General features: G+C 37.9%; 1 protein-coding gene across 1 annotated transcript; it reads right to left on the bottom strand.

The window, feature by feature from the left end:
- Window positions 1-7,727: 7,727 nt before the first annotated feature.
- On the bottom strand, window positions 7,728-11,023 carry LOC109219620 (leucoanthocyanidin dioxygenase-like). Its single transcript, XM_019384091.1, has 3 exons — window positions 10,101-11,023; window positions 8,352-8,685; window positions 7,728-8,173 (listed from the first exon to the last, which is right to left on the bottom strand). Exons 1-3 carry the CDS (start codon window positions 10,595-10,597, stop codon window positions 7,925-7,927), a joined length of 1,080 nt encoding a protein of 359 aa, XP_019239636.1. The 5' UTR covers window positions 10,598-11,023; the 3' UTR covers window positions 7,728-7,924.
- Between the last annotated feature and the right edge of the window lie 16,466 nt (window positions 11,024-27,489).

The raw sequence follows: 27,489 nt of genomic DNA, 5'->3' as shown, positions 1-27,489 counted from the left end.
AAAGATAATATTCTAGCACCTCGGGTACTTGAGGGGAATAAGGACACACTGTACATTCATTAGACTCGATTTATTCCGAAATTAATTTCAAATATTATTTCGACATTCTGTTGCTACTAACTTTCTAAAAGTTTACTGTTTTTATTATTTACGGTAATACATGTTGACTAACAAAAGGTTGAACCAATATGAGACATATTCATATGCTTCTGATGTTAAATGTCTTAGTTCGGTAGTAGATGCCAAACAACACATACTAAATAACTTCATTAGGACAAACTATTGAGGGAGCAAGCCTCTTAATTAAGTGTATCAAAGATGATGTATAGCCGGATTTACTGACCCTCTCTAATTATTTATTTATTTATTTATTTCTTCGATTTGTATTTCTGTTGGGACTCTGATTTAAATTAAGTAGAACGATCGAGACTTTATTTAACTTAGGTTGACCTTGGTTAGAGACATAGAGTAAAAATAAAGAGCGCTTTGATAAGACCCCCATACCTAAAGGCTAAAACTAAACATCATATAACCCAATTGACACATTATGGAATAAGCTAAACCCACTTGATCATGTATGTTTGTAAGAGCTAAAATAGCTCATAATATATGATCCTATTATTATTCTGGCAACAGAGGTCAAATATATTATGTAAAGTATAACTCGGTAAAGTCTATCGTGTTGCAATAAAAATGAAGAACCGAAACATATAATTTTAGCTAGGTTGGTAATTTCCACTATCTAACCAAGGTTGAGTCCTAGGATTTGACAGGAGATTTAAAAAGCCACCTATAGATATGCTTTATGCTCAATATTTTTTTTTAAAAATATTTCCCAGATATACTGGGGAGTGTTGTATTAGCAAAAATATAGTTTGTTGATACAACACAAGAGTAGAGCACACCCTTCAAAAGATAAGGCATAGGCGATTATAAATAAATCACCCTCCTCTAATTACAAAATACACCTAACTAGCAAAAAAGTTGGCCTTATCATATTTGTTCCTTATACAAGGCATCTAATCTTTATCCAGCAATAGAGGTCTCTTAGCTTCACTAGGTAGTTGTTGGTTGGAGTAGAAGAATGCAGCCTGCTAGTTTTTTGCTGCCATTTTAGCTAAGCAATCAGCAAGGTGATTCACCTCTCTATAACAGTGCGTAATCTGGATTTCATAATTGTTAAGAATGTCTCTAATCTTGTTAGTGATTTGGCTGAGCATGTAGTTAGTTGTGCTCTCTTTACGAAGAATATCTACAATATAAAGAGAGTCCATCTCGAGGGTGACTCGTGAGAATCCATTTTGCACACACCAGCTGATACCAATTCATGGTGCATGTGCTTCTGCAATATTGTGATTTTCGCCATTGATTGGTATAGAAAAGGCAGTGACAATATCACCATTCTCATCTCTGAGAGCTCCTCCTAACCCTGTTTTTCCTTCCCCATGGAAATAGCTCCCGTTAGTGTTGCTCTTAACCTTGCCCCTGTCTGGTTTTCTCCATTGGACCACCATGCATTTGTGGACAGGTTGTAATCTTGTCAATAGTTCACAGAAGTTATTCCATGGCATTCTAAGTTTGCATTTGGGATAGGCTTTATTGGTTGCAGTCTCAACACTCCAAGAGATTTGATGGTGCAATTTGTACATGTTGAAATTCTTTTGATCTCCATACCTGCACGCACAGAAGTCTCTCCCCAAGAACCATCAAATGATAATAGAGTAATATTTAGCACTGCTCTATGTACATAATTGGTGGCCTTAGAGGTCCACCAGGTGTTAAGCATGTATCTAATGGGGTAGGGGGTGTACTGGATACCAAGAGAATTTTCAAATTATTTTCGAATATAACTAGCAGCTTGTCGCTCTATAAATACGTGATTCATACTATTAGTAGAGGGGTTTAGGCAATAGTTACATTTAGAAACAATTTGTTTGCCAAACTTAGTAATCACATCATGAAAAGGGAGTTTACCATTTCATAATCTCCAAACCAAGAAGGACATTTTAAAAGGGATATTAGAATTCCATACCTTGTTGATGAATTGCACTTTTGGTCTAGATTTCCTTACCAAGTTCCACGCGCTCTTGTTAGTGTATTTGCCATTTTTAGAGAGATCCCAGAAAACTTGATCCTCCTTGTCTTGATTACTAATGACTATGGATTGAATGTGATGGACCAATTGATATGGTAAAATGTCCTTCAGCTTATATATATTCCATTGTCCATTAATAATGAACTCTCCAACCAAGGTCTTGGCACTCTTTGGAGTGTTAGGAACCAAGTTTTCCAAATGGTTTAGAGACCAATTATCCCACCAGAAACTACTAGACCCAGAGTTTACCTGCCAAAAACCTGCCAAACCATATTCTTCTCTGCAATATCCCTCATTTAGAACATGGTTCCAAACATGAGAGTTACCTGGAGCCAATTTCTTTGAGACCAAATGGGACCTCACACAGTATTTGTTTTAAAGTTAGACCAAAGAGATGATGTGGATCTGATCCTCCACCACCTTTTCATGGCTAACATGTTGCTAATATCCTCTATTTTCCCGATTCCAATGCCCCCTTCCTCAGTGGGAAGAGCAAGATGGTTCCAGGAACTCCAATGATATTTTTTATGATCAACAGAGTTACCCCAGAAAAAGTTGGCAAAATATTTTTCAATTAATCTAAACACACCTTTAGGGGGAGACATTTTAGATAAAGTATAAATATGGATAGATTGAAGCACACTTTTAACCAGAATAACTTTACCACCATGAGAAGAAAATTTACCTTGCCAACCAGTAAGTCTTTTAACCACCTTACTAATCATGCTATCAAAGTAATCAATCTTTTTCTTCCCACATAAAGGGGACAACCTAGATAGGTAAAGGGAAAAGCCTTGTCCATAAAGCCTGAATAATTTCTAATCCTGTTAATTCTGGTTGCAGCAGTATTAGGAGCAGTTAAGAAGTAGCTTTTATCCCTATTAGCAAGTTGACCAGAGCTTCTTTCATAGTTATAGATAGTGTTCATGACCAATTTAACAGAGGTTGAACCACCACTACAGAAAATAACAATATCATCAGCATAGGCTAGGTGGTTAATCTTTGGAACATTAGCAGGCATAGAGAAAGGGATGGATTTAGGATTCCTATAAAGACAGTTAAGAGACCTAGACAGGACCTTAGCAGCAATTATGAAAAGAGTTGGAGACAATGGATCTCCTTGTTTTAGCCCTTGTGAGGATGAGAAAAAACCATGTCTAGTACCATTTACAATGACAGAGTACCATACATTAGAGATAAGATTATGGATCATTAGAATTCAACTATCTGAGAATCCAAATTTTCTTAAAACAGCATAAATAAAATTCCAGGATATTCTATCATATGCTTTAGCCATATCAAGTTTAATCACCATATTACCACCTTTTTTAGTGTGAGCAATATTGTGAATAATTTCCTGAGCTAGCAGGACATTCTCAGAAATCAATCTATCTTATACAAATCCACTCTGATTCAAAGAAACTAATTTGTACAAAAGAGTATTAACTCTAATAGAAATAATTTTAGATATAATCTTGTTAGTAAAATTTGAGAGACTAATAGGTCTAAACTCAGCAAAAGTAGCAGGATTCTCCACTTTAGGAATTAAGACCAAACAAGTATGAGAATAGAATTTAGTCAAACCTTTTCCCTTGAAGAATTCGATCACAAAGGCAGTTATCTCCTTTTGGATGATGTCCTAGCAACTCTGAAAAAAGGTACCATTGAAGCCATCTGGGCTTGCAGTGCTATGAGGGCTCAAGCTAAAAACAGCTTCTTTGATTTCTTTGTCATCTGGAATCTTGCTTAGCATATCATTGTCATCCCTCGAGATACAAGAAGGAATGCAATCCAAAATTGAAGTGTTGATAGTAGGTAGAGTAAGGTTGAAGAGATATTGAAAATATTTAATAGCTTTCCTAACTATCTTCTCATCCCCCCTGATCCTATTTCCTTTTCTGTTTTTGATACAGTTGATCTGTTGTCTTCTTCCTCTTTCCCTAAGGATGGAATGGAAGTAGCTAGTATTGTTGTCCCCTTCAAACCATTTTGCCTGAGATTTCTGTCTGAGCAGAGAGTCTTGAAGACTAAGCCATCTGATATATTGAACATGAGCTTTGTTGACATCCTCTCTACTCTTTTCAGTGTTATTCTCGATGTCTATATCTTCTAACTCTTGGAGCTTTTCTTCCCATTTTATGACAGCTTCATTAATATCCCCTATATCATTCCTGGACCATTCAAAAATCTAAAGTATTTAATGTGTTGATGGCTACCATCCAAGTTCTTCATTAGAATAGGCCTATGATCCGACCCAGTCCTAGCTAGGTTCCTAATAGAGCACCTTTGAAAGAGCTGATCCCACAAGTCATTAGCAGAAACTCTGTCCAACCTTTTCCAAATCCTCTTCCAGGACTTCTGTTGTTACACCAGGTATAGTTTGAGCCATTATACCCAATATCAGTAACCCCACAATTGTCCATGCATGTTTGAAACTCCAAGCTTCTATGCATCCTGTGTGGCTTACCCCTAGTTTCTCATTAGGATCCAATATGACATTAAAATCACCCCCTATGCACCAAGGGACATCCACCACCAGATTGTCTTGTTCAAGAGCATACCAAAAATCTTTTCTGTCATTTGATTTGCATTTAGCATAAATTGCAGTAATGCAAATGTCTTGCTTTCCAATAGCTTTGTACATTTTGATAGTAACATGTTGGTCACTGACTGTAATAATCTTAGTGAGGTTGTAAGCATTCCAAAAATACCAAATTTGTCCATTAGTGTTGAAGCAGCAATGTTGAAAACCAAGGATTTTTCTGTAGCCATCTACTTTCTCCTTAGTACTAAAGGGTTCGAAGATAGCCACAAATTGAGTGTTGTTAAGATTGATCAATTTCTTTAGCCTGTGAATGGATTTTTGGATCTAACCCCCCTAATATTCCAAAATAGTGCACTAATCATTGGAACAATTAGGAGTGATATCCTCCTTTTGGCTCCTTCTCAAAGAAGGTTGAGTTTTGTTTCTGTTTCTTTTGCCACTTTTCCTGGTATCTCTTCTTCCTCTTCTTGTTGTTTGTTGCTGTTCCTCATTTTGATTTTGAGTATCCAGGTTCTCTTTTCTCATTTCTTTATGAATATAGGACTGATCAACCACCTGAAGGCTAACAGTGTTATCATCCTCCAGGATAGGGTTATTGCCATCTTCTTTGTTCCCATATAGGTCCACGACCAATTGTAAGCCAGGCTGGTTCCTTATTTCAGTAGGAACAGTTGATGAATTGGAGTCACAACAGTGTTGTTCAAGGTTCTCATTTTCCTTGATTCTATCTTTTTGACTATTATTCTGCCTGTGGTTGTTCTGTATTTGTTGCTCATCTTCTGTATCAAGCTCATTTCCTTTGGTGGTGCTTTCATTATTGTTAATCTCTGCGCCTTGATCTTGTTGAAGAATTTTATCATTATTAACAGGGCTTAGTAAGCTCTCCTCTATGGCCTGCTTCGAGAATTCATTCTGCTTTGCTATAGAGTCGGCCAGTTTTTTCCTTTTGCTGCTGCCTTGAGCAGGTTTGAATAGAATTTTTGGCATCTTTTTGGTCTTCTTTTTCTTGTTATTTTTCCTTCCTTCCTTCATGGCCTTGGAAATATCATTCTCTTTTTGCTGATTCTGATCATTCTCCAAGCTTGGAGATTTTTGGTCCTCCCTATTGTCATTGATTGATTATTTGCTTGCTTCAATTCCTGTGTCCAATTGAGTATCCTTGCCCTGTTCCCTTCCCTCACTTTCTTCTTTTTGTTCAGCTTTCTTCTTTTCTAGGACCCTACAGTTGACCATATAGTGTCCTATTTCTCTGCAATGTTTACAGTATTTAGGGACCCCTTCATACTCCAATTTTTGTGTTTATCCTTTGAGAGGATATTCCTCATATTCTTGACCCACAAAGACACTCTGTGGCAGAGGTTTAAGCAAATCAACCTCAACTCTGATTTTAGCCATACTTGGCCTTGTTCTCCCTATCTTAGCAGCATCAAGGGCTAACAGAGTTCCAACTGAGCTCAGGAGCTGCTTTATATAGTGCCAATCGTGTATATGGAAGGGTAATCCTGGTAGAAGAACCCATGCAGGGGCAACCGGCAGATCCTCCTCCGGTTTAAAGTCCGGAGACCATTTCTGCAACCGCATCTGCATCCCATCGATTTCAATGATCCGTCGGAACTATACAGTTTTTCGATCTTCCTCGTTAAATAGATCAATAAAGACATTATGGTTGTCAAAACCCCAAGTCTTACTAACCCTTTCAGAGATACAATTTCTTTGAATCTAGACCTAATTCGGTCAATTTGGGGGCATGGACTAAGAAACCTACCCACAATAGTGTACTTACATGATTCAACCATGATACCATAGTAATCTGAATCTTTGAATATAACAGCAGGCATACCATTGTGTGTTGTTTGTCTTACTATCACTTTTCTTTCTCTTGGCGGGTGGAGTTTGGAGAGGAGCTTGATGGAGATGAAATCATAGTAGCGTATGAATGTTTTCCTAGGAGATTCTCGTTTGTGTGAGTAATCTCCCCCTTATTTTGATTTTGGTCGCCCAGACGCGTCGATTGGAGGCCTCCCGGCGGCTTCATCTCGTGGAGCGTGATCAGAACGCGCTTTGAATAGAGCCGTTAGAGAGAGACGTTGTAGAGAGAGATGTTGTAGAAAGAGAATTTTTAGAGAGAGAATTTTTTAATTTTAGGAACATTTTATCACGAAAGATTACGCTCAATGAATCAGGACAATGCTTGTATCCTTTATAGTACTGCGATTGCTGTCACAAAGTTCGCCGATACTTAATATTCCGCGGACGCCATTATATATTACATCTTTTTTTAATGCACAAGTTATGGTCAACAAACTATACGAGCTAGATACATAGGTCAAGGTTTCATGATTATTCTGTTCGACACAAAATATTTGCTTAAAAAGACTAATTGGAATTAGTATTCTTTGTTATTGATATTATTAATTAATGTCTAACTATTAGACTTTCCTTAATGGCTATGAGAATCGTATAAGGTTTCATCTCATGCGAGTGTCCATGTCAATAATGTCATATCAACTACCGCTAGAAAATATAAGCCTAGTTTACTTTAAGTTCAAAAAGAGGTAGCAAAGTCATATAAAGCACGCATGCACTATCCAATTACAACCCCATTATAGTGGAAACTTGCTTTGTCTGTTAGTACGAAATATACAATTCAATGCAAAAATTTAACACGTGCTAAATTTTTTGTTTGTGGAATTTAAAGGACACTATAAATGTTTGGTTTAGGCAAAATTGGCTAGAGATTACAAAAGAAAAGTGAAGTTGCTAGAAGTGAAACAGACATTAGTTATCACTAAAACTTGCATCTAATTGGACTATGCTGTGCTGTACTTGACACTCTAGTAAATGTGTATTAGTACCTAAATTGTCAACCAATTTTCTACTATTAAAACCAAATTTGAAATGGAATCATACTTTCTTACTTTGACTTGTAACTACGGTCACTTTCAAAATAATCTTATCTGAATAATCTTTTAAACTGGAATGGTTATAACTTTGACTATAGTGGACGTCGTAAAATTACGTGTCTAATTAGATAAAGTGATATTTGACGTATGGTAATAAATTGATAACTTAACAAAATATCAGATGTCACAATGAAATAGGTTGACGCATATATTGATTCTCACCGATTGCCGCTTGTCTTAATAGTATTATTGCAATAGAAAAGGAAAACTACAGGAAACAGCCAGCTGCCGATACTGGGCATTTACTGTGTTAAGGAAAAATACAGGATACTGTGTTAACGTATAAACACAGTAACTTCTCAAAAATAAAAGATAGACTAATTATCTTGGAGATTTTAGTGATTCAATTTGAGATTTTCCACTAGGTCCCTTAGTTCTAATTAAGGCTCGGTACTTATTGAACGTCGTCGGAAAATATAACGCCGGCCGGTCCTCCGTCACAAGCTCATCTGCAGGTTTAATGAGTTTGTCACCTCCTGGATTGTAGAAGAATGCTAATGAAACACGTTCTTTGGCCGAATTGACGATCACTCTGTGCTCTACACTCTTGTACATTGCATTACTTAATACCTGTGATCATTATTAAAACTATGTACACTCATAAAATGTACGAGATAAAAATAGAAAACCATATTCAATATTAAGTGAGATTAAACTATTTTGAGAAATGAGACAAGGAGTATATAATGGTGAACAACATGATCAGTCGAAAAACCATGCATGCTCTGTCGGTTAATGAGTAAGAAACCTGAATTTGATCTCCAATGTTGACGATGAAGGCATTGGGAACAGGTTTAACAGTTAACCAGTTATTGCCACGGCGGACTTGGAGGCCGGCGGCGTCGATATCAGGGAGGAGAAGGGTCATGCCACCAGGATCAGAGTGCGAAGAAAGGCCTAGGGTTAAGTCTGGTTGTGGACACTTTGGGTAAAAATTTGCCCTTAAACATGCACCTCTTTCATTGTCCCCTCCAAACTTATGGTGTAGATAATCCTCATTTAATCCCAGGTTTAAGGATAAAATCTTCAATATTCTTTCACAAAGTTTCACTACTTCTTGTCCGTATTCAGCAACAATTTTTCTGAGACATCACAAACCATAACAAAAAAGAACAAAACAATGTTATAACTATACTGTTATCGACAAAATGTACGTTATCTTATACCACCGACCACGTTTGACATGTTTTTCAGAGAATTATTTTGCCTTTTCGAAAACATGAGAGACAACAAGTTGTATTTTACTAACTACTCTAGGACCACTTTCGCATACAAAGGTTCTGATAAAGTGTGAAACTCTATTGCGACGTCGAATAAAAACAATAATATCAATAGGAGTCTCAAAAGATATTGTTGAGATCACAATCTTTAGATTATGCCATTTAATACTGGCCAACATCCTTGCTAGGCAACAATAATAGAACACATAAAAAAAAAAGCATAAAAAGAAAAAAAAATTGCGGATCCACCCTTTAGGGATTTGCTTAAACTAAGTAAAATATTTGATCCTGCCATTCGATCCGAGCTCTTTTATTGAGAATGCTCATTCAATGACCCAGTCGCTAATTAGACAAAGGTTTGCCATGGTCGGGAGACCTTTTTGAAAGCATTTGTCAATATGCAAAATTCAAGATTCAATTTATCATGAACCTTGTCTGTTTTTCCCTTTTCGTTGTACTTTTTATTTCCTTTGTCCCATTCATTTTCCTTTTTGGCTACCTCCTAATTTCTTATTTATCGTTTATTAATTTTTATTCTTTTTTCCTCTATTGAGATCAAATTTAATTTTTATAATTTTTTTTTAATAATAACATAAAAATTTGTGTTATTCTATAATTGTTAAATGCAATTTAAATTTCTTTACTATGAAATTATGATGAATATTTCGCAAGCATTGCCTAGCAAAATATGAAATTTATGGCTTTGATTTTTGGGATTTTATATTTTATCTAATTCTGCATCTATTGAAGATATTCTTTTTTTTGTTTTTCTTATTCTGATTGGTGGAATTCCCTTATTGAAAATGTTATTTACTTATGCATATTTATTTTTAGTATACAAAAAAAAATGATGAAGTTCCCTACTAAAAATATTGATTTTACTTGTATTGTTTATGATAAAGGTGTGATTCCTTCTTTAAAATGTTAATACATTTGCTTCTTGATGTCTGAGAGGTCATTTTCATGCAACAATAACAACATACCCGGTAAAATTTCAAAGTAGGACATGGGGAAGAGATATAACTTTTATACTATTTGTAAACAAAAAGTGTCTATTAAAATGCCCGAATAAACTAAAAAAATAAAAAATAACCAAACAAACTCTATATTAGTTATTAGAAGATGTATATATATTGAAAGCAGTAGGTGCAGATGTATTTACTCCGTCTGTTTAAAGCTATAAATAGGTGTAAGATTTCCAGATAATATATCGCGAAAAAGTAATGTGTAGTAATACAAAAGTACGTGCCATAGGAGAAGAAGAAATGAAAGTTCACCTGCATGAAATCGGAAGATTAGGCCATTTTTTCTCATCTCTCAATGGCTCAGGAAGAAAATGAAGGAAGAAATAATCACTCCAATCCAATTTGCCACCTTTCTCCACTCCTAGCCGACTGCCGTACCCTTCATAAGTTATCGGAGAATTTGCAAATTTCTGTTTCTCCTCCAGTGGAAGATGAAAAAACTCGCGCCAAACACCGCGAGTTTTTGCCATCAGGTCATGGCTAACGCCATGATTCACCACTTGGAAAAAACCCCAGTCGCAACAAGCCTGGAAAATGAGTTTCATAGTTTCAGAGCGAACAGATTCCTTGGATGACTTCAGGTTTTCAAGATCAATCAATGGAATATTGTTGTCTTGAGTTGTACTCTCCATTAAACATGGTCTATCCGCTGGCCGTTTAATGAAACGGTCGGGGATTTCTTGAATGCCACTTTCGGAGAGTGCTTGAACTCGGACAATTGGCTCCGGCCAACTTTGCAAGCAACTCATTATATTAGTTGAGTGAGTAACTCGCTTGTTCAGTACTTCTAACTATTTTATTATATACGAGGTTGTATCTGGCCCTTGGAATTGTCAGTAGCTTCTCTATTAACAAAATCTCGTACAAGTTCGGTTGTGGTTGTAATGGTCCCTAAGGAAAGTAAGAGAAATTAAAGGTTGAGGATGAGGTGAAACTTGGATGTGGACGATAAGGTGAAAAGAAGTGAAGTTGACGTGAGTTTGAGAACGTGATTTTCATGGGGGGTTTAAAGCCATATATAGGAAGAACTAAGGAGATTTTATTTTACGTGTATATTATGTGGATACACGTATTGCATACACAACAGATATTTAAGAGAGATTAGGATTATGTAAATAAAGTGTTTAGTGCCTCTGCTAATTAAACTACTAAGGGATGGAGAAAATAAATTAAAGAAGTAGTTAAGGTTTTTAAAGAAGAATGAGAGGAACGTGGAATTATAGGGACATATTTATATGCAAAAATTAAAGACAGTTTGGTTCCAGCGCCGTGATAGTCTTGACTTGTTCTACTTTACTCTGTCCCTCACATAGTGCTAGTGGAATGGTATTAGCGTTAATGAAATAATATTATAGGAATTAATATGATTTGGTCAAACTCTATTACAATATTGTGAGTATATTATAAGACTTTTGTTTATAAAAGAAATGAATCTTTAAGACATCTGTTAAATATGCACAGAATATTTTATTAAGTGCTTTTAGTACTAGCAAGTCATGTCGACTCTTTCAAGGGCAATATATATAGGGATAAAATGGTAGGAGTAATGTAAAAGAATTTGCAAAAAATTTAGAGCTGACCCACCCCACCCCCCCACCCTCCCCCTTCCTCCGTCCCCCTAGAAGTTGCTTGAAGCTTCTTTTCGGCCAAAAGTATTCTTTTCTAAATTTTATTAAAAGTGTTTTTACCAAATAAGGTGTTTGGCCAAGCTTTAGAAGCAAGTTTTGCGCAGCTATAAAAAAGTAGCTTCTCTCCAAAATTAATTTTTTGAAAAGTACTTTTGAGAAAAATATACTTAGAAATATTTTTTAAAAGCTTGACCAAACACTAAATGCCGCTCAAAAGTGCTTTCACATTAATTACTCAAAAACACAAATTGATTCTCACCAAAAGTACTTTTTAAAAGCAATTTAAAAAAATACTTTTTCAAAATTAATTGATTTTTGAAGTTTGGCCAAACAGACTATTAAGCAATCCTTTTATAGATACCTTTTAGTATTTGTTTACCTTGAAAATGGTATTAACAATTATATTTGATTTTATGGTTCTAAAAATATGTGATTTATTTCAACACTTGTTGTTAGGCAATAGATGCTAAGTGTAAGTAAAGAGAACAAGATATGCAAACCAATGCTGTCGTAAGACTGCTGGCTGGAACAGGGGGCTTCGAGGTCTAGTTAGGGCAGTTAGCAATGAACAATTGATGAAGAAACAATGATAACGAATGCCTCGAAGATAGCCTTATGCGGTTAATAATGGGCAATAAACGAAGAACAATAAATGAACAAGCAATAAATCTGTAGAGTAATTGTTGAACACGTTTAGGCAATAAAGGTAGAGAATGTTCTATTGTATTGAATGTTCATCTGTTACAAAATGACAAGGGTCCCCTTTATATAGGAGGGGAGAATCCCAACATAATACATGTCTAATAATGATGAGGAAATGCTATTGGTACAGCTGTATAATGGTCTAGTACGGATTTGTACTATTTCTCGCAGACTCTGTCAGTTCTAATCACGTGCCCTCGAAAATTTCCCGCCTTTCCATGTCGGTCGTCGATTTTCATGCTGCCTCGAGGTACGCTATGATGAGTCGTCAGTATACCCTCTCGAGGCGAGTGCTTCGGGGACGAGCCTTAGACTGTGCTTCGAGCCCATCGAGGCCGGGCTTGAAACGCCATAGAAGCCTTAAATCGACCTTCCCTGATTTTGACCGTATACAGATAGTCCCCACATTTCTTGGAATGGAATAACAAGGAACGATTTGAATTCTTGAACTCTTCAATGCCTCCATCATTACATTAGTTATGTCATGTAAGCGATTGATGTGACAAAAAGGGATGTTCAAAAGTCATGTTCGCACGGCTCTTAAAAAGCCTCGAATTGATTACGATGGATGGCCGTCATTTGGCTTTCCCAACGCGCACTACAGGCCCCTATAAATACTCCAATCCTTCACGCCTTACTCTTTATCATATCTCCAAACTTTCAACAACTCTTCTTACTTCTTTCTTATGTTCGTCTCTCATCTAGTTTTTCTCTTTTCCTCTGAAACATTTCAGCAAAAATGGCAAAGACCTCTAGAACCATTCCCCAAGATGATAAAGCTTCTTTATCTTCACGCTCGTCTAAGGGCAGGGCCATAGTACTTCCTCATCTTGAGGAGTTTATCCCCGGACCCTGTGAAGCATCCTCCGATTTCAAGGTTGACAAGCCTTCTTCGACACCGGGGTGGTGCGAACCCATGTCCCGATATATTAGCCTGATAACCGACACTAGGAAGGTGAAAGATGATTGCCGCTGGGGGGAGGCGGTGCAAGTGGAGATTCCTTCTCGGGAGGAAGACATAACAACACATAAAGCCGGTTTCCTTAGTGTATACACATATCCTTTTACCCTAGGTCCAGTAGAACCATCCTCGCTGTCGATAGACCTCGTGACTCTCGATTTCTGCAGACAATATCGAGTGACACTCGGCCAAATCTATCCATCATTCTGGCGCATCATTTACATGATTAGGCACTTTGCAAACATGGCCGAGGGGATGCCTTTTTAGGGGTCTTACAAGTTCGAATATATGGCCTTGGCCTTAATATGGGGGTTATGCCTTTTTAAGGTCTTATAAGTTTGAGTACGCCTCGTTGAGGTCTTATAAACTCAGTATTGCCTCATTGGGGTCTTATAAGTTTGGGCATGCCTCGTTGAGGTCTTACACATTCGATGCTGCCTCACTGAGGTCTTACAAGCTCGAAGTTGCCTTATTGAGGTCTTACGAATTTGAGTTTTTGATGGCTTTGATGAGCTGACTGTCGATGAGAGTTCCCGAGTGTTCGAGGATTTTTGGCCCTTGAGTCGTTTTGCGTGACAGTAGCAAACTTCTTTGAGACACACAACGTTTTGACAAGCAGAGAGGCTTCTTTGATTACTTGATATATGTGTACATGTTCTTGCCTTCGGAGGCTCCATAGTTCTACATGGACACGGTTCATTCGACCGTTTGGCCCAATACAATATTTTCCTATTGAGGTCCCCTTAGGCGTAACTCGATTTTTTTGAAATGATAACCTCCGAGGGGGATGCCCCCCAGTATTCGAGGCTGATTGAGAAGAAGCCTTGAATACTTGTTGAGTTCTCCTTAGGTAGCATATAGATGTTGCCTCGTTAAAAACCTCTCCGGTAAAATCTATTTGGGATAAAACCCGATCGAAGGGAAAAAGAGTGCAACGCATGCTTTAAAACCCAAGGTCTTCGAGTCGAAGGGTGCTTCAGCGTCTCCCATCGAACACCTGTAAGAAATTAGTATGAGACATAAAGCGAAAAGGGAGAAGGTTATATCTTAGCAATAATAACGTTTGAGCATCGATATGTTCCAATTGCTTGGAAGTTGCTCGCCTTCCATGGTGCCAAGTTTGGAGGACCCTTTGCCTACTACTCCAAGGATGCGGTACGGTCCTTCCCAGCTCGGGCCTAGTTTCCCTTCATTTGAGTTTCAAGTGTTGAAGGTGACTTTCCTTAGGACTAAGTCCCCGACTCCGAAGTATCGGAGGTTTGTTCTCCTGTTATAATATCTCTCGATCCTCTATTTTTGGGCGGCCATTCGAACTAGTGCAGCCTCTCGCTTTTCATCTAGTAGCTCGAGGGCTGTAGTCATGGCCTCGTGGTTCGAGTACTCGGTGGCATGTCGAAATCTGGAGCTTGGCTCTCCGACCTCGATCGGTATCAAAGCCTCAGACCCGTATACCAAAGAGAACGGTGTCTCTCCTCTGCTTGACTTCGAAGTTGTTCGGTATGACCATAGTACTTCGGGCAATACCTCTCTCCATTTTCCCTTCGTATTTTCTAACCTCTTTTTCAAGTTTTGGATTATGGTCTTGTTCGTGGACTCGGCCTGTCCATTTTCACATGGGTGATAGGGCGTTGATAGGATCCTCTTGATTTTATGATCTTCGAGGAACTTCGTCACCTTGTTGCCTATGAACTGCTTCCCATTATCACATGTAATCTCGGAGGGGATCCCGAATCGACATATGATGTGGTCCCAGATGAAGTCCATGACTTCTTTTTCTCTTATCTTCTCGAAGGCCTATGCTTCCACCCATTTCGAGAAATAGTCAGTCATAAACAGAATAAATCTAGCTTTACCTGGCGCCATTGGTAGGGGGTCGACGATGTCCATCCCCCATTTCATGAACGACCATGGTGATAAGACTGAATGTAGTTGTTCACCGGGTTGGTGAATTATTGGCGCAAACCTTTGGCATTCGTCACACCTTCGAACGAATTCCTTGATGTCCTTCTCCAGACTGTGCCAATAGTAGCCTGCTCTGATCACCTTTCGAACCAAAGAATCGGCGCCGGAATGAATTCCAGAAGTGCCCTCGTGGATTTCTCGAAGTACATAATCGATGTCCCCCGGTCCCAAACATACTGCTAGAGGTCCGTCGAAGGTTTTTATATATAATGTTCCATTCTCGTCGAGTGAAAATCGAGCTGCTTTGGCTCGAAGGGCCCTCGATTCTTTTGGGTCTGTGGGCAGCATCCCGTATCTCAAATAGTCGATGTATTTATTCCTCCAATCCCATGTTAGACTTGTTGAGTTGATCTAGGCGTGGCCTTCTTCAATCACACACTTGGATAACTGTACCACAGCCCCCGGGAGTATGTCATCTTCTTCGACGGACGACCCTAGGTTCGCGAGTGCATCGGCCTCACTATTCTGATCTCGAGGAATGTGGACCAGAGTCCATTCTTTGAAACGATGCAATATGACCTGAAGTTTGTCAAAGTATCTTCCATTTACTTGGTTGACTACCAGAAGGGAGTCGCATTTTTCTTCGACGACTTCTGCTCCTAGGCTCTTGGCCATCTCGATACCTGCAATCATAGCCTCATACTCGGCCTCGTTGTTAGTAAATTTTGAAGTTTTTATAGATTTCCTAATTATGCTGCCCGTAGGCGGTTTCAGAATGATGCCGAGCCCGGACTCTTTCACGTTCGAGGCACCGTCGGTGAATGGGGTCCATACCCCCGATAATGTGCCCATTTTTAGCAAGAGTTCTTTCTATACCTCGGGCATGAGGGCAGGCGTAAAGTCGGCCACGAAGTCCGCCAAAATTTGGAACTTGATAGCCGTCCGGGGTTGGTACTTGGTATCATACCCTCCGAGCTCGATGGCCCATTTGGCAATCTGCCCGATAATTTAGGTTTGTGCAAGATGTTTCGAAGAGGGTATGTTGTTAAAACACATATACGATGGCATTGAAAATAAGGTTTTAATTTCCGAGATGCACTTATTAATGCAAGAGCTAATTTTTCTAAGTGTGGATACCTGGTTTCAGCATCTCCTAGAGTCCGACTTACGTAATAAATAGGGAATTGCGACCTTGTTCTTCCCGAACCAACACACCACTTACCGCTACTTCAGATACGGCCAGATACAAGTACAATGTTTTGTCTTCCTTCGGGGTGTGGAGCAAAGGCGGTCTCGAGAGATACCGCTTTAATTCCTCTAAAGCATGTTGGCATTTCGGAGTCCACTCAAAGCTGTTTTTCTTCTTGAGCAAGGAGAAGAAATGATGACTCCGATCTGACGATCTCGAGATGAATCGGCCTAGGGCCGCTATCCGCCCGGTCAGCCGCTGTACGGCCTTCACATTGTTCACCACTGTGATTTCTTCAATGGCCTTGATTTTGTCGGGGTTGATCTCGATCCCCCTATTCGACACCATGAAGCCTAAAAATTTGCCCGATCCTAATCCGAAGGCACATTTCTCGGGGTTGAGCTTCATGTTGTAGCTTCTAAGGATATCGAATGTTTCCTGCAAATGAGTCAAATGGTCATCTGCGCGTAGGGACTTAACTTCCATAGATTGGCCTATTTGATGTTTGAACATCTTATTAACTAGGCGTTGGTATGTAGCTCCTGGGTTTTTTAGCCCGAAGGGCATTACATTATAACAGTATGTACCATACTTCATGATGAACGAAGTCTTTTCCCTGTCGTCTGGGTTCATTTGAATTTGATTATACCCGAAGTATGCGTCGAGAAAAGTGAGGATTTCGTGGCCGGCCATGGCATCGAAGCGATCGATGTTGGGCAATGGGAATGAGTCTTTGGGGCATGCTTTATTCAAGTCTTTATAATCTACGTACATTCATAATTTATTTCCTTTTTTGGGAACCACTACTACATTAGCCAACCATTCGGGGTATTTTACCTCCCTAATTGATCCTATTTTGAGGATTTTTGTTACCTCGTCTTTGATGAATGCATGTTTTACCTCGGATTGAGGCCTCCTTTTTTGCTTCACTAGTTTGAACCTGGGATCGACACTTAGTCGATGGGTGGTTATTTCCGGCGGGATCCCTGTCATGTCTAAATGGAACCAAGCAAAGCAATCAATGTTGTTAATAAGAAATTGGATGAGTTTTTTCCTGAGTTCGGGGGTTAATCCCGTTCCCAGGTATACCTTTCGATCTGGAAGATGCTTGATCAAGACGTCCTGTTCGAGTTCTTCGACCGTTGATTTTGTTGCATCCGACTCCTCGGGGGCAACGAAGGTCCGAGGAGTGAGGAAGTCTTCTTCATCATCTTCGTTCTAACGCTCACAGACCACCTGTTCCTCGGGGGTCAACCTATTTCCTGACTCATCCTGGACAGGGATAGTCGATGTTGGTGCCATGTCGTTTACCGCGAACATCTCCTTTGCTGCATGTTGTTCTCTGTACACCGTTTTTATACCATCTTTTGTTGGGAACTTCATCATCTGATGAAGAGTTGATGGTACCGCCCTCATGTTGTGTATCCACGGTCTTCCAAGTAAGGCATTGTACCTCATGTCACCTTCGATGACATGAAACTTGGTGTCTTGAACTGTACCAGACACGTGCCTGGGAGGATGATTTCTCCCTTCTTTGTCTCGCTTGCCATGTTGAATCCATTGACGACTCGAGAGGTGGGTATGATCAGATCGAGTAGTCCGAGCTGCTCCACCACCTTCGACTTGATTATGTTGGCCGAGCTACCTGGATCCACGAGCACACGTTTAATTTGAACGTTATTCAAAAGAAAAGAAATTACCAGTGCATCATTATATGGTTGGGACGAGGCCTCGATGTCTTCTTCTCTAAATGTAAGGGCGTCCTTGGGTATATAGATCCGAGTTAGCCTTTCCGTTGTGATGGACACTTTGGCCCGTTTGAACATGGGTCTCTGTGGGAAGTCGGTTCCTCCAACGATCATGTGAATGATGTGCTGAGGTTCTTCCGGTCCATTCTTTCCGTTTGCCTCTCTTTCTCGAAAGTGGTTCTTGGCTCGATTGCTGAGGAACTCTCGAAGGTGCCCTTCATTGATCAGCCGGACCACCTCCTCTCGGAGCTGCCTACAATCCTCGGTGTTATGACCGTGAATGCCATGGTATTCGCACATAAAGTTGGGGTTCCTTCGGGAAGGATCTGACTGTTCGGGCTTTGGCCATCTAGTATCCCTGATTCTACCCATGGCTGATACGATGTCTGAGACATCGATGTTGAAGTTGCATTCCGACAATCGGGGTGCCTCCATTAGCCTCGAATGCCGATCAAACCTGGTCTTGCTCATAAGTCCCCGGGAATTTTGGCCTCGATCTACTCCTCGATCATTTTGAGGTATATTCCGCCTCGAAGTGTCCCTTCGATCTTTGAAGTATGGCTGATACCTTTCTTTGCCTGATCTCGACTCCCTTTCTATAGACTTTGGTTCCTTTGCTAGGAGCCTACTTGGATATACTGAGCTAGAGAAGGCTCCCAATTGGTCGTCGTCGACTCTGATCTTCGATTAATATCTGTTGTGTACATCTGCGCAAGTAACGGCGGGATACTCAACCAAGTTCTGCTTTAGCTGTTTCGAAGCTATCGAGCTTCGCTCGTTCAAGCCCTTAGTGAAGGCCTGTACTGCCTAGTCATCGGAGACCGGTGGTAATTCCATTCGCTCCATCTGGAAGCGAGATACAAATTCCCTCAGCATCTCGTTCTCCCTTTGTTTGATCTTGAAGACGTCGGACTTCCTTGTAGCAACCTTGATGGCACTGGCATGTGCCTTCACAAAAGAATCTGCCAACATGGCAAACGAATCTATCGAGTTCGGGGGTAGGTTGTGATATCACATCATGGCCCCCTTCAACAGTGTTTCTCCAAATTTCTTCAGCAAGACGGATTCAATCTCGTCATCCTTTAAGTCATTCCTTTTACAGCACAAGTATAAGCGGTAACGTGCTCATTGGGGTCCGTGGCCCCGGTATACTTCGGGATATCGGGCATTCTGAATTTCTTCGGGATGGGCTTTGGGGCCGCACTTGATGGGAATGGTTTCTGCATGAACTTCTTTGAATCTATACCCTTCAGAATCGGGGGTGCGCCCGGGATCTGATCGACTCTCGAGTTATAAGTCTCCACCTTTTATCGTTAGCCTCTATCTTCTTTTCTCCTGATTCAATCCTTTTGGTGAGGTATCTTTATAATAGCGGGGTCTGCTGCTGACCCGTTGTTACTCGATCTCTCTGGTGCCTGTTCGACTCGAGGAGCCGTTTCCGGTGCTGCTGTGCTTGGAGTTTTTTGTTGACTTTGTAGCTGAGCAATAGCCACTTGTTGTGCTTGTAACATCTCAAAAATGACTTGAAGGCTAACTTCTCTTTCCTCCCGAGCTGGAGTCCCCTGTGCTTCATGTCGATTTTCCCCGTGCACACTTCCGTCGGTATGAGAGCTTACATCGACATGCATAGCGTTGCGTGAGCCCACGTCAACGGGGATTTGTGCTGGTGCCATCCCTGGGTTTTGCGGTGGTACACCGGCATCTGCACCGTTCTCTCCATGAAGCCCAATACCATTGTTTTTGTGTGCATTTGCCGAGTTAGACATTTTTTGACCTGAAATTAAAGATTCTTGGACAAGAAAAAGTGTGAAGAATAACTTGTATTTTCAGAAAACTAGCACCAAAATAATCACTATTATTTTTAGCCCCATGGTGGGTGCCAAACTGTTTACCTTGAAAATGGTATTAACAATTATATTTGATTTTATGGTTCTAAAAATATGTGATTTATTTCAATACTAGTTGTTAGGCAATAGATGCTAAGTGTAAGTAAAGAGAACAAGACATGTAAACCAATGCTGTCGCAAGACTGGGCCTCGAGCTGGCTGGAACATGGGGCTTCGAGGTCTAGTTAGGGTAGTTAGCAATGAACAATTGATGAAGAAACAATGATAATGAAGGCCTCGAAGATAGCCTGTTGGGGTTAATAATGGGCAATAAACGAAGAACAATAAATGAACAATAAATGGACAAACAATAAATCTGTAGAGTAATTGTTGAACACGTTTAGGCAAGAAAAGCAGAGAATGTTCAATTGTATTGAATGTTCATCTGTTACAAAATGACAAGGGTCCCCTTTATATAGGAGGGGGGAATCCCAACATAGTACATGGCTAATAATGACGAGAAAATGCTATTGGTACATCTGTATAATGGCCTAGTACGGATTTGTACTATTTCTCGCAGACTCTGTCAGTTCTAATCACGTGCCCTCGGGAATTTCCCGCCTTTCCATGACGGTCGTTGATTTTCATGCTGCCCCGAGGTACGCTGTGATGAGTCGTCAATATACCCTCTCGAGGCGAGTGCTTCGGGGACGAGCCTTAGACTGTGCTTCGAGCCCATCGAGGCCGGGCTTGAAACGCCATAGAAGCCTTAAAATCGGCCTTTCCTGATTTTGATCGTACACAGTATTTCTATAAATATTGAGTCCTCTTGAAATAATACCATAGTCTTGAAACTTGATTGCTTGGCTTTGTGGGTTAAAGAAAAGGAAAAAGTCTAAATTCATAATATATGCCAATCCACATTATCTTATTGATTATTTTTACTACAGTCGTATTATTTGCAGGGTTCAATATTTATAAGATAAAATAAATTGGTCAGCAATTACAATAATAAAATGCATGCCATGTAAAACTATTTCCCAGTTATATATCTTTTGCTAATTTAGATCTGATCGCTTTATCGAAAATCGCTTTATCTTTTCTATAACACTAGTAGTCGTATTCGCGCGACGTGCGGTCAGTATTAAACAATATTAGTTAAATTAAATCCTAATCGGGCTTGTTTGGACATATTAGATCGTATTATTTTAATAAATTTAAATTATCATCTTACTTGTCAATACGATATACCCAATAATAAAATCTCTATTAAACTAAAAGACTTATATAGTTATTGAAGAACTTTTTTGTTTTATATTTTTCTTTATTATATTATCCAATGTTTAGTAATTATACATTATTAATAAACATATTTATTAGCATATTACTTCGTTTAACATTTTTGTCTGATCGTTTTTTTTTTTTTGTAATATGAGAGAAGATATATATTTTATTAATCTTAAAAAAATTAATTTAAATTTTATTCTGTTGTTCTCGATAATATTATCTGAATTTTGATGAATAAAATATCTATTAAATTAAAGGGACTTATATAGTCATCGAATAATTTTTTTGTTATGTATTTTTCTTTATTATATTATCCAATATTTAGTATAATTGCATTGTTAATAGAAGTTTTTATTAGCATATTAGTTTGTTTAATATTTTTGTCTACTACTTTATATATATATATATATATATATATATATATATATATATATATATATATATATATATATATATATATATATATATATATATATATATACACACACACACTAGTATCTATAAACGTGCGTTGCACGTTAATAATGTCACATGATGGTTTAAATATTTATTTATATGAATGAATAATAAAATTTAATTAATGAGAGAAATTTTATATATATAATACTATAACAATCATCTAAATGCCGAGAAATATTGTTACATTAGCGTAATACATGAATTCATAAAAGGACATCGACAGAACTTACACAAATGATCAATTTTAGTCATATTAAGAAGATAATTATGTATTGCAGTTTAAAGGTATCTAATGTAATGGTATATTACTGAACATTTCTTTATACACGGTGTTTTTTTATATCAGAACCAAATCATCTTTATTGGATGCTCTTCTTCGTTTCCGACACGAAGCAAGAAGTCATTGAATGTTGGATCTGTTCTTACTTTTATATTTCTTGTCATTTGAATATTTTTCATTTGACGTCACAAGTATAATTTTTGCAAGCTAGCTTTTACAGTTTCTGCTTTGGTCAATTTTGGAATTACTGATCGTACTTGACAGAAATCACCTCCCAAACTATTACTTGTCCACCAAACAGTTCATCGATATCCAATATATCTCTAAAACTCTGGGTGATTGTTTCAATTGTTTGACGCTTAGCCAAAAATGCTTCATCCCATATTATCGCTTTTGGTTTCCTTATAAATTTAGCACCATATCTCTGCTTTGATATACCAGTGGTGGTTATTTTAATTATTTGAAGAGGTGTATCAAATCTAAAGTGGGTTGTACGACCTCATAATAAAATCATTACTGGTACACCACTTGTTCTTATTGCTAACAATATCATGTCTCTTGATCTGACATTTGCAAGTAATGAATGACATATGGATATTATGTTATCAATTTATATTTTTGCAAATGGCTGGCAACTTCTCTTCCTGCACCCCCCCCCCAACCCACACCCCCAAATTTGAAGCAAGCTATGTATTGCAACTGATAGCTAGCATGGTTGTGCACTCACAAATACGATGTTTAACGTCAATCGGGAAAAAACAAGATCATGAATGAAATACATATGATTACCAACCTATCTTAATTATAAAGTCCACGTGATAATTATTTATTGCACCAAATATTATTTAAACTTCACCAAGTAAGCATATATGATGTTTCTAACATCCTCAATATATTAATGCGTAACAACCAATTGTCGACCCGTACTATCGTTTATCACAAGATAACCGACCTAACATAAAGAAGTTGCACTATACTTATACTTGACTAATTCAAAGAATTTGTTAGGGGCTCCTAGGGAGGGTTAAAAAAATAGATTTTGTTAGGGAGCGTTGTACTTTTTAATATATAAGATTTTGCAGCGTGATCGGTCTGAATTTAGTCGGATCCCAATATGAATATCGCAGGCGAAATGAGAAATGGAAAAACTATTTCAAACAAGAAGGACATAAATAATGACATCTCAATCAATTCGTTAACAAGTACGAAAGGAAATTTGATTCTCTCGCTATTTAATTAGTTAGTGGAACAGCGTATCTTTGCAATGAGACTAGCTCGACGACTAAAGACTAAGGATCGCAAGTTTTCATACTTAGAAATCAATAAACATATTTTCAACAATGAAAAATTTACACTTAGCAAAGTGAAGTAGAAGAGAGAAACGTCAGAGATGCCGCAAAATGAAAATGGAGTTCCCATTGTGGGCGGCTGATGATTCATTGTATAATGGCACAAACCTGTGTTTCAAAATCACAGAATTACAATGGGCAGACTCATCTACTCATTGTGCCTTAATCGTGTGAATTAACTTAGAGTTCAAATTAATTTTATGCACTGCCAGCTAGTGTAATAATATTTGTACAATCATGTCATTTATTATGTAACTAAAGGTTAATATCTTAATCAGCGACGGATCCAGGATTTTATACATGCGAGTTCAGTCAAAAAATATAGTAGCCACTTGTATAAGTGGCACCGGTAAATAGAATTTGCTCACTACTCAGTTTGTTCATCATTTGACCTCAAAATAAAGTTATTGACGCTCTTTTTTAATCCAAGTTGAGAATTAAAAAAAAACTAATTACTTTTAATTTTTAGGATTTTATCTATATATATTAACAAATTTTACTTCAACAAATTTATTAATTTTAACAAAAAAAAAATTTAACCAACTTAAAAATCTTATGACTCTAAGAAATTTAACACAATAAGAATTCACAAATTAAAACCAAAAAAAAAAAGTAGAAAAAGGAGTTTCCACTCCCACATAGATTCAAACTTGTTACCTACACCCCCACTTTGAACCCTCTTTGCCACTGCTCTATAGTATTTATTTGTGTCAAGTGAGTTCATATTTTATAATATTATCTACTTTCATGATTTCCTAGAATTAACGGGTGAAAATAATTAATTTTTTTTACGAAACTGGTTCAATTGAACCCTTACTATAAGGTGGGTCCGCACCTGATCTTAATAAATAGTAGTACTGTAAATCTAGTAAAACGGGTAGCTAACTTGTTAGAATTAATTGATAGTAGTATATAAAAAATCTTTAGACAGTTCTTTTAAATCAACTTAAATCAAATTATAAAGGATTTTAAGTTATGTGCGCAAACAGTAGTATAAAAATTACGTGGACATACATTTTCCTTTGCCGTAATTGCGTGATCACCTTTTTTCAACTTTATTATGCTTTACAGCAATTACACGAATACATCTATAAGCTCTTTCAAATTATATACGTAGCACCTCAGAATTTTCAAAAGCTACTATAAAAATTGTCCAACATTCAACTGTTTGATGTATAAAAGTTGAGACTTTATTACTCCGTCTTTATCATAACTTTGCTGCTATTTTCAACCAAATTGTCACGACTCAAAAAGCGAAGAATTGTGAATCATCTTATACGAACTCAAGAGTTGATAAGATATAAAGCAAGATCCAATGGTGAGCAAATAAAATAAAGTTTTAGAAAAATTTAATCAACTTAGTAATGTTTCACAAAAATAATTCAAGAAGCCCCCGTGGTAATTCGCAATAGTATATAATTTTAATCTGTTGAGTATCTAGACTAGGCGAACTATGAGCATGAGTTAAAGATTCATAAAAGCGTAATCAGCTAAATACTCAAAAACAACATATAATGCATTAGGATGTACTTAACCCTAGATTCATGCAATCAAAACAACATATATCATGCTTGCAAGGACTTATTTATTCATCAAAACTTGTCCGCAAATATGCAAAATTTAGTGAAAAATCATGCAATTAATCATATATATCGTCCAATTGCCTCGATCTTAGCTCCAACTGGTAGCTTAGCTAGTCCTCCAATATATATCTATGAGGTGATACTCATAATAAGTGATAATAATTAAGGGTGAACAACCCGTAAAACAAAAATCCGACTAAGATGACCATTGAAATTAACTAGATAAAATGACTTTTCAGCGATAAAAAAAAGATAGTTAATATTAATGGTCAATTACCACAAGTTGATAGACCATTCAAGCAATCAATTCTTGGGTCAAACCCATTTCAGAGTAAGTGACACAATGGTTCATTATGTTTGGGAATATGTTCAAAATGGTCCCTAAAATATATTTCTAAGCATTGTGGTTCTGTAAGTTTAACAAAAATAAGCATTTTAGGTCATCGTCAAATATTTAATAAACTCTGATGTTAAATTATATGGAAACAATAAAAGAAAATATTTACCTAGAAATACTAGTGTATAAAGAATAGATGTGGGGTCCAGTACTTAACTTAATACAGTGTAATTAGTTGAAAGAGAATAGGGAGGTGGTTATACGTGTACAGTAGATTTCCAATATTCAGTTGAGATATTTTTCTAATACAAAAAAAAAAATGGAGCTTCTTCTTCACCAACTTTCTCTCCTCTTCTGTCATGGCTGATCTATTCAACATGGTATCAGAGCTTTTAGGCGAGATCGATTATCTCAGCATCATCGGAAGAGGAATCTCACTAAGAGCATCTCACTTTTTGATTTTTACTCTGTTTCTTTGCCAGTTCTGGCAAATTCCCTGCAATTAGGGCTTGTTTGATCGGTGTCAATTTCTAATGCAATTTTGTGAGCTGTGACTCAAATCGACTCAATTATTATGGTGCGACTCAATCGATTGCAATGGTGAATGACGACAGAATCTCCACTTCCTCAGCTCCTCAGGTTCCGACTGCAACTCAGATGTTGAACACTCAACATCCAGATCTGGTACATCACAATCATCCTCTGTATATTCATCCTTCAGATTTACAAGGTTCTTTTCTTATTTCAATTCAACTTCAAGGTTATGAAAATTATTCGATTTGGAGTCCGTCGATGAAGATTATCTTGCATGGCAAAAACAAACTAGGTTTTGTTTTAGGAACATGTAGAAAAGAAATGTATGATCCTGGTCTGCATGAACTCTGGGATAGATGTAATGCCATTGTCTTGGCTTGGATAATGAACACAGTGTCTCAAAGTCTTATTAGTATTGTGATTTACGCTTTTGATGCACATAAGGTGTGGGAAGACCTCAAAGAGAGGTTTGATAAAGTAAATGCCTCTAGAGCTTGTTATTTACACAAGGAAATTGCTACACTTACTCTGGGCATATCATTTGTGCCTGTGTATTTCTCGAAACTTAGGGAACTACGGGATGAGTATGAGACACTTGCTCCTCCTCCTTCATGTGGATGCCTAGAGTCTGTTAAACATGCCCAGCATTATCAGTTGCAAAAGTTATATAAGTTTTTAACTGGTCTTAATGAGTCTTATGAGAATGCAAAGGATCAAATTCTTATGACAAGGCAAACCAAATATAAACCAGGCATATGTGATGTCGCCCAAACTCACACCACAAATATAGGTTGTGAGACGGTCGAAGCAATAATAAAAACCCAACGCAAGTCAGGGTCGAATGCACAGGGAGTTAGATTTTGGATTAGGTATACACCTAGTGTGACTGTATGACGTGCCCCAGTTTACACTTTCACATATTCAGTTGTTTCTTTTCTACTTCTTATTTGTATGCTAATGCTTAAAATTGAAAAGCTAAGAGACAATGTTTTTGGTGTTGTGTTTTTTTCAAGTTTATAAAAGATCTAGGGTCGTGACTTCCACCTAGGTAGTTACCTAATGGGTTGTAAACTCTAGGGCAAGTTCGATTGGTCGGGGTGGTAATATAGCAATCACACACAATTACCCACTCAATACCTCTCGGTAGTTAGAGTGATTTTGCCCAATTTGGCTTTCTCAAGTCCAAATGGGTATTGCACAAAATAAGTGATAAATGCTCAAGTAGGGTCTTGCTAGCTCTAGTTTCAACCCTTTAATTGGGGCTATCAATTTCTTGAGTTAACCCCAATCCTTGTTAGCCAAGTTTTCCTAGACTTAGTCTCTCTTTCACAAGTAGAGACTAAGTCAAATAGGCATGAATCAATGTTTGCAACCATTAATTCTTGAATTCAAGCAAGAACTAAGCTAAATATAACTAACCCAATCACAAACAAGCCCTAAATCAAGCACCCATTAAGTACCCACACTAGGGTTGGGTCACAACCCTAGCTAGAAATCTAGCTACTTATGGAAATTGAAGAAATTAAAGAAGAAACTAAGATAGAATTCATAATAGATGATGAAGGGAAGAAAATCTAATGTTTAAGAGTTAATCTAGTACAATGTTACCCAATACAGTAACTAAAAATGGCTAAAGTGATCCCAACTTACAAAACTTGACCTAAAATGACAAAAGGTTCTATTTATACTAAGCTGAAAATATCTGACAAAATTGCCCCTGCGGAGGTTGTGCGGCCGCACAATTCTGTATGCGGTCCGCATGTTGAGATTGACTGGTCAATTGGGCTTTCTGCGGTCGTATGAAATTGGAATGCGGCCGCACTTCATTTAATTGTGCGGACCGCATATTTCTGAGT

Source organism: Nicotiana attenuata, unplaced genomic scaffold (genome assembly GCF_001879085.1).
Source record: "Nicotiana attenuata strain UT unplaced genomic scaffold, NIATTr2, whole genome shotgun sequence".
Classification (NCBI taxonomy): domain Eukaryota; kingdom Viridiplantae; phylum Streptophyta; class Magnoliopsida; order Solanales; family Solanaceae; genus Nicotiana; species Nicotiana attenuata.
The sequence above is the reverse complement of the archived record's forward strand: the minus strand, read 5'-3'. Positions and strand labels throughout refer to the sequence as shown.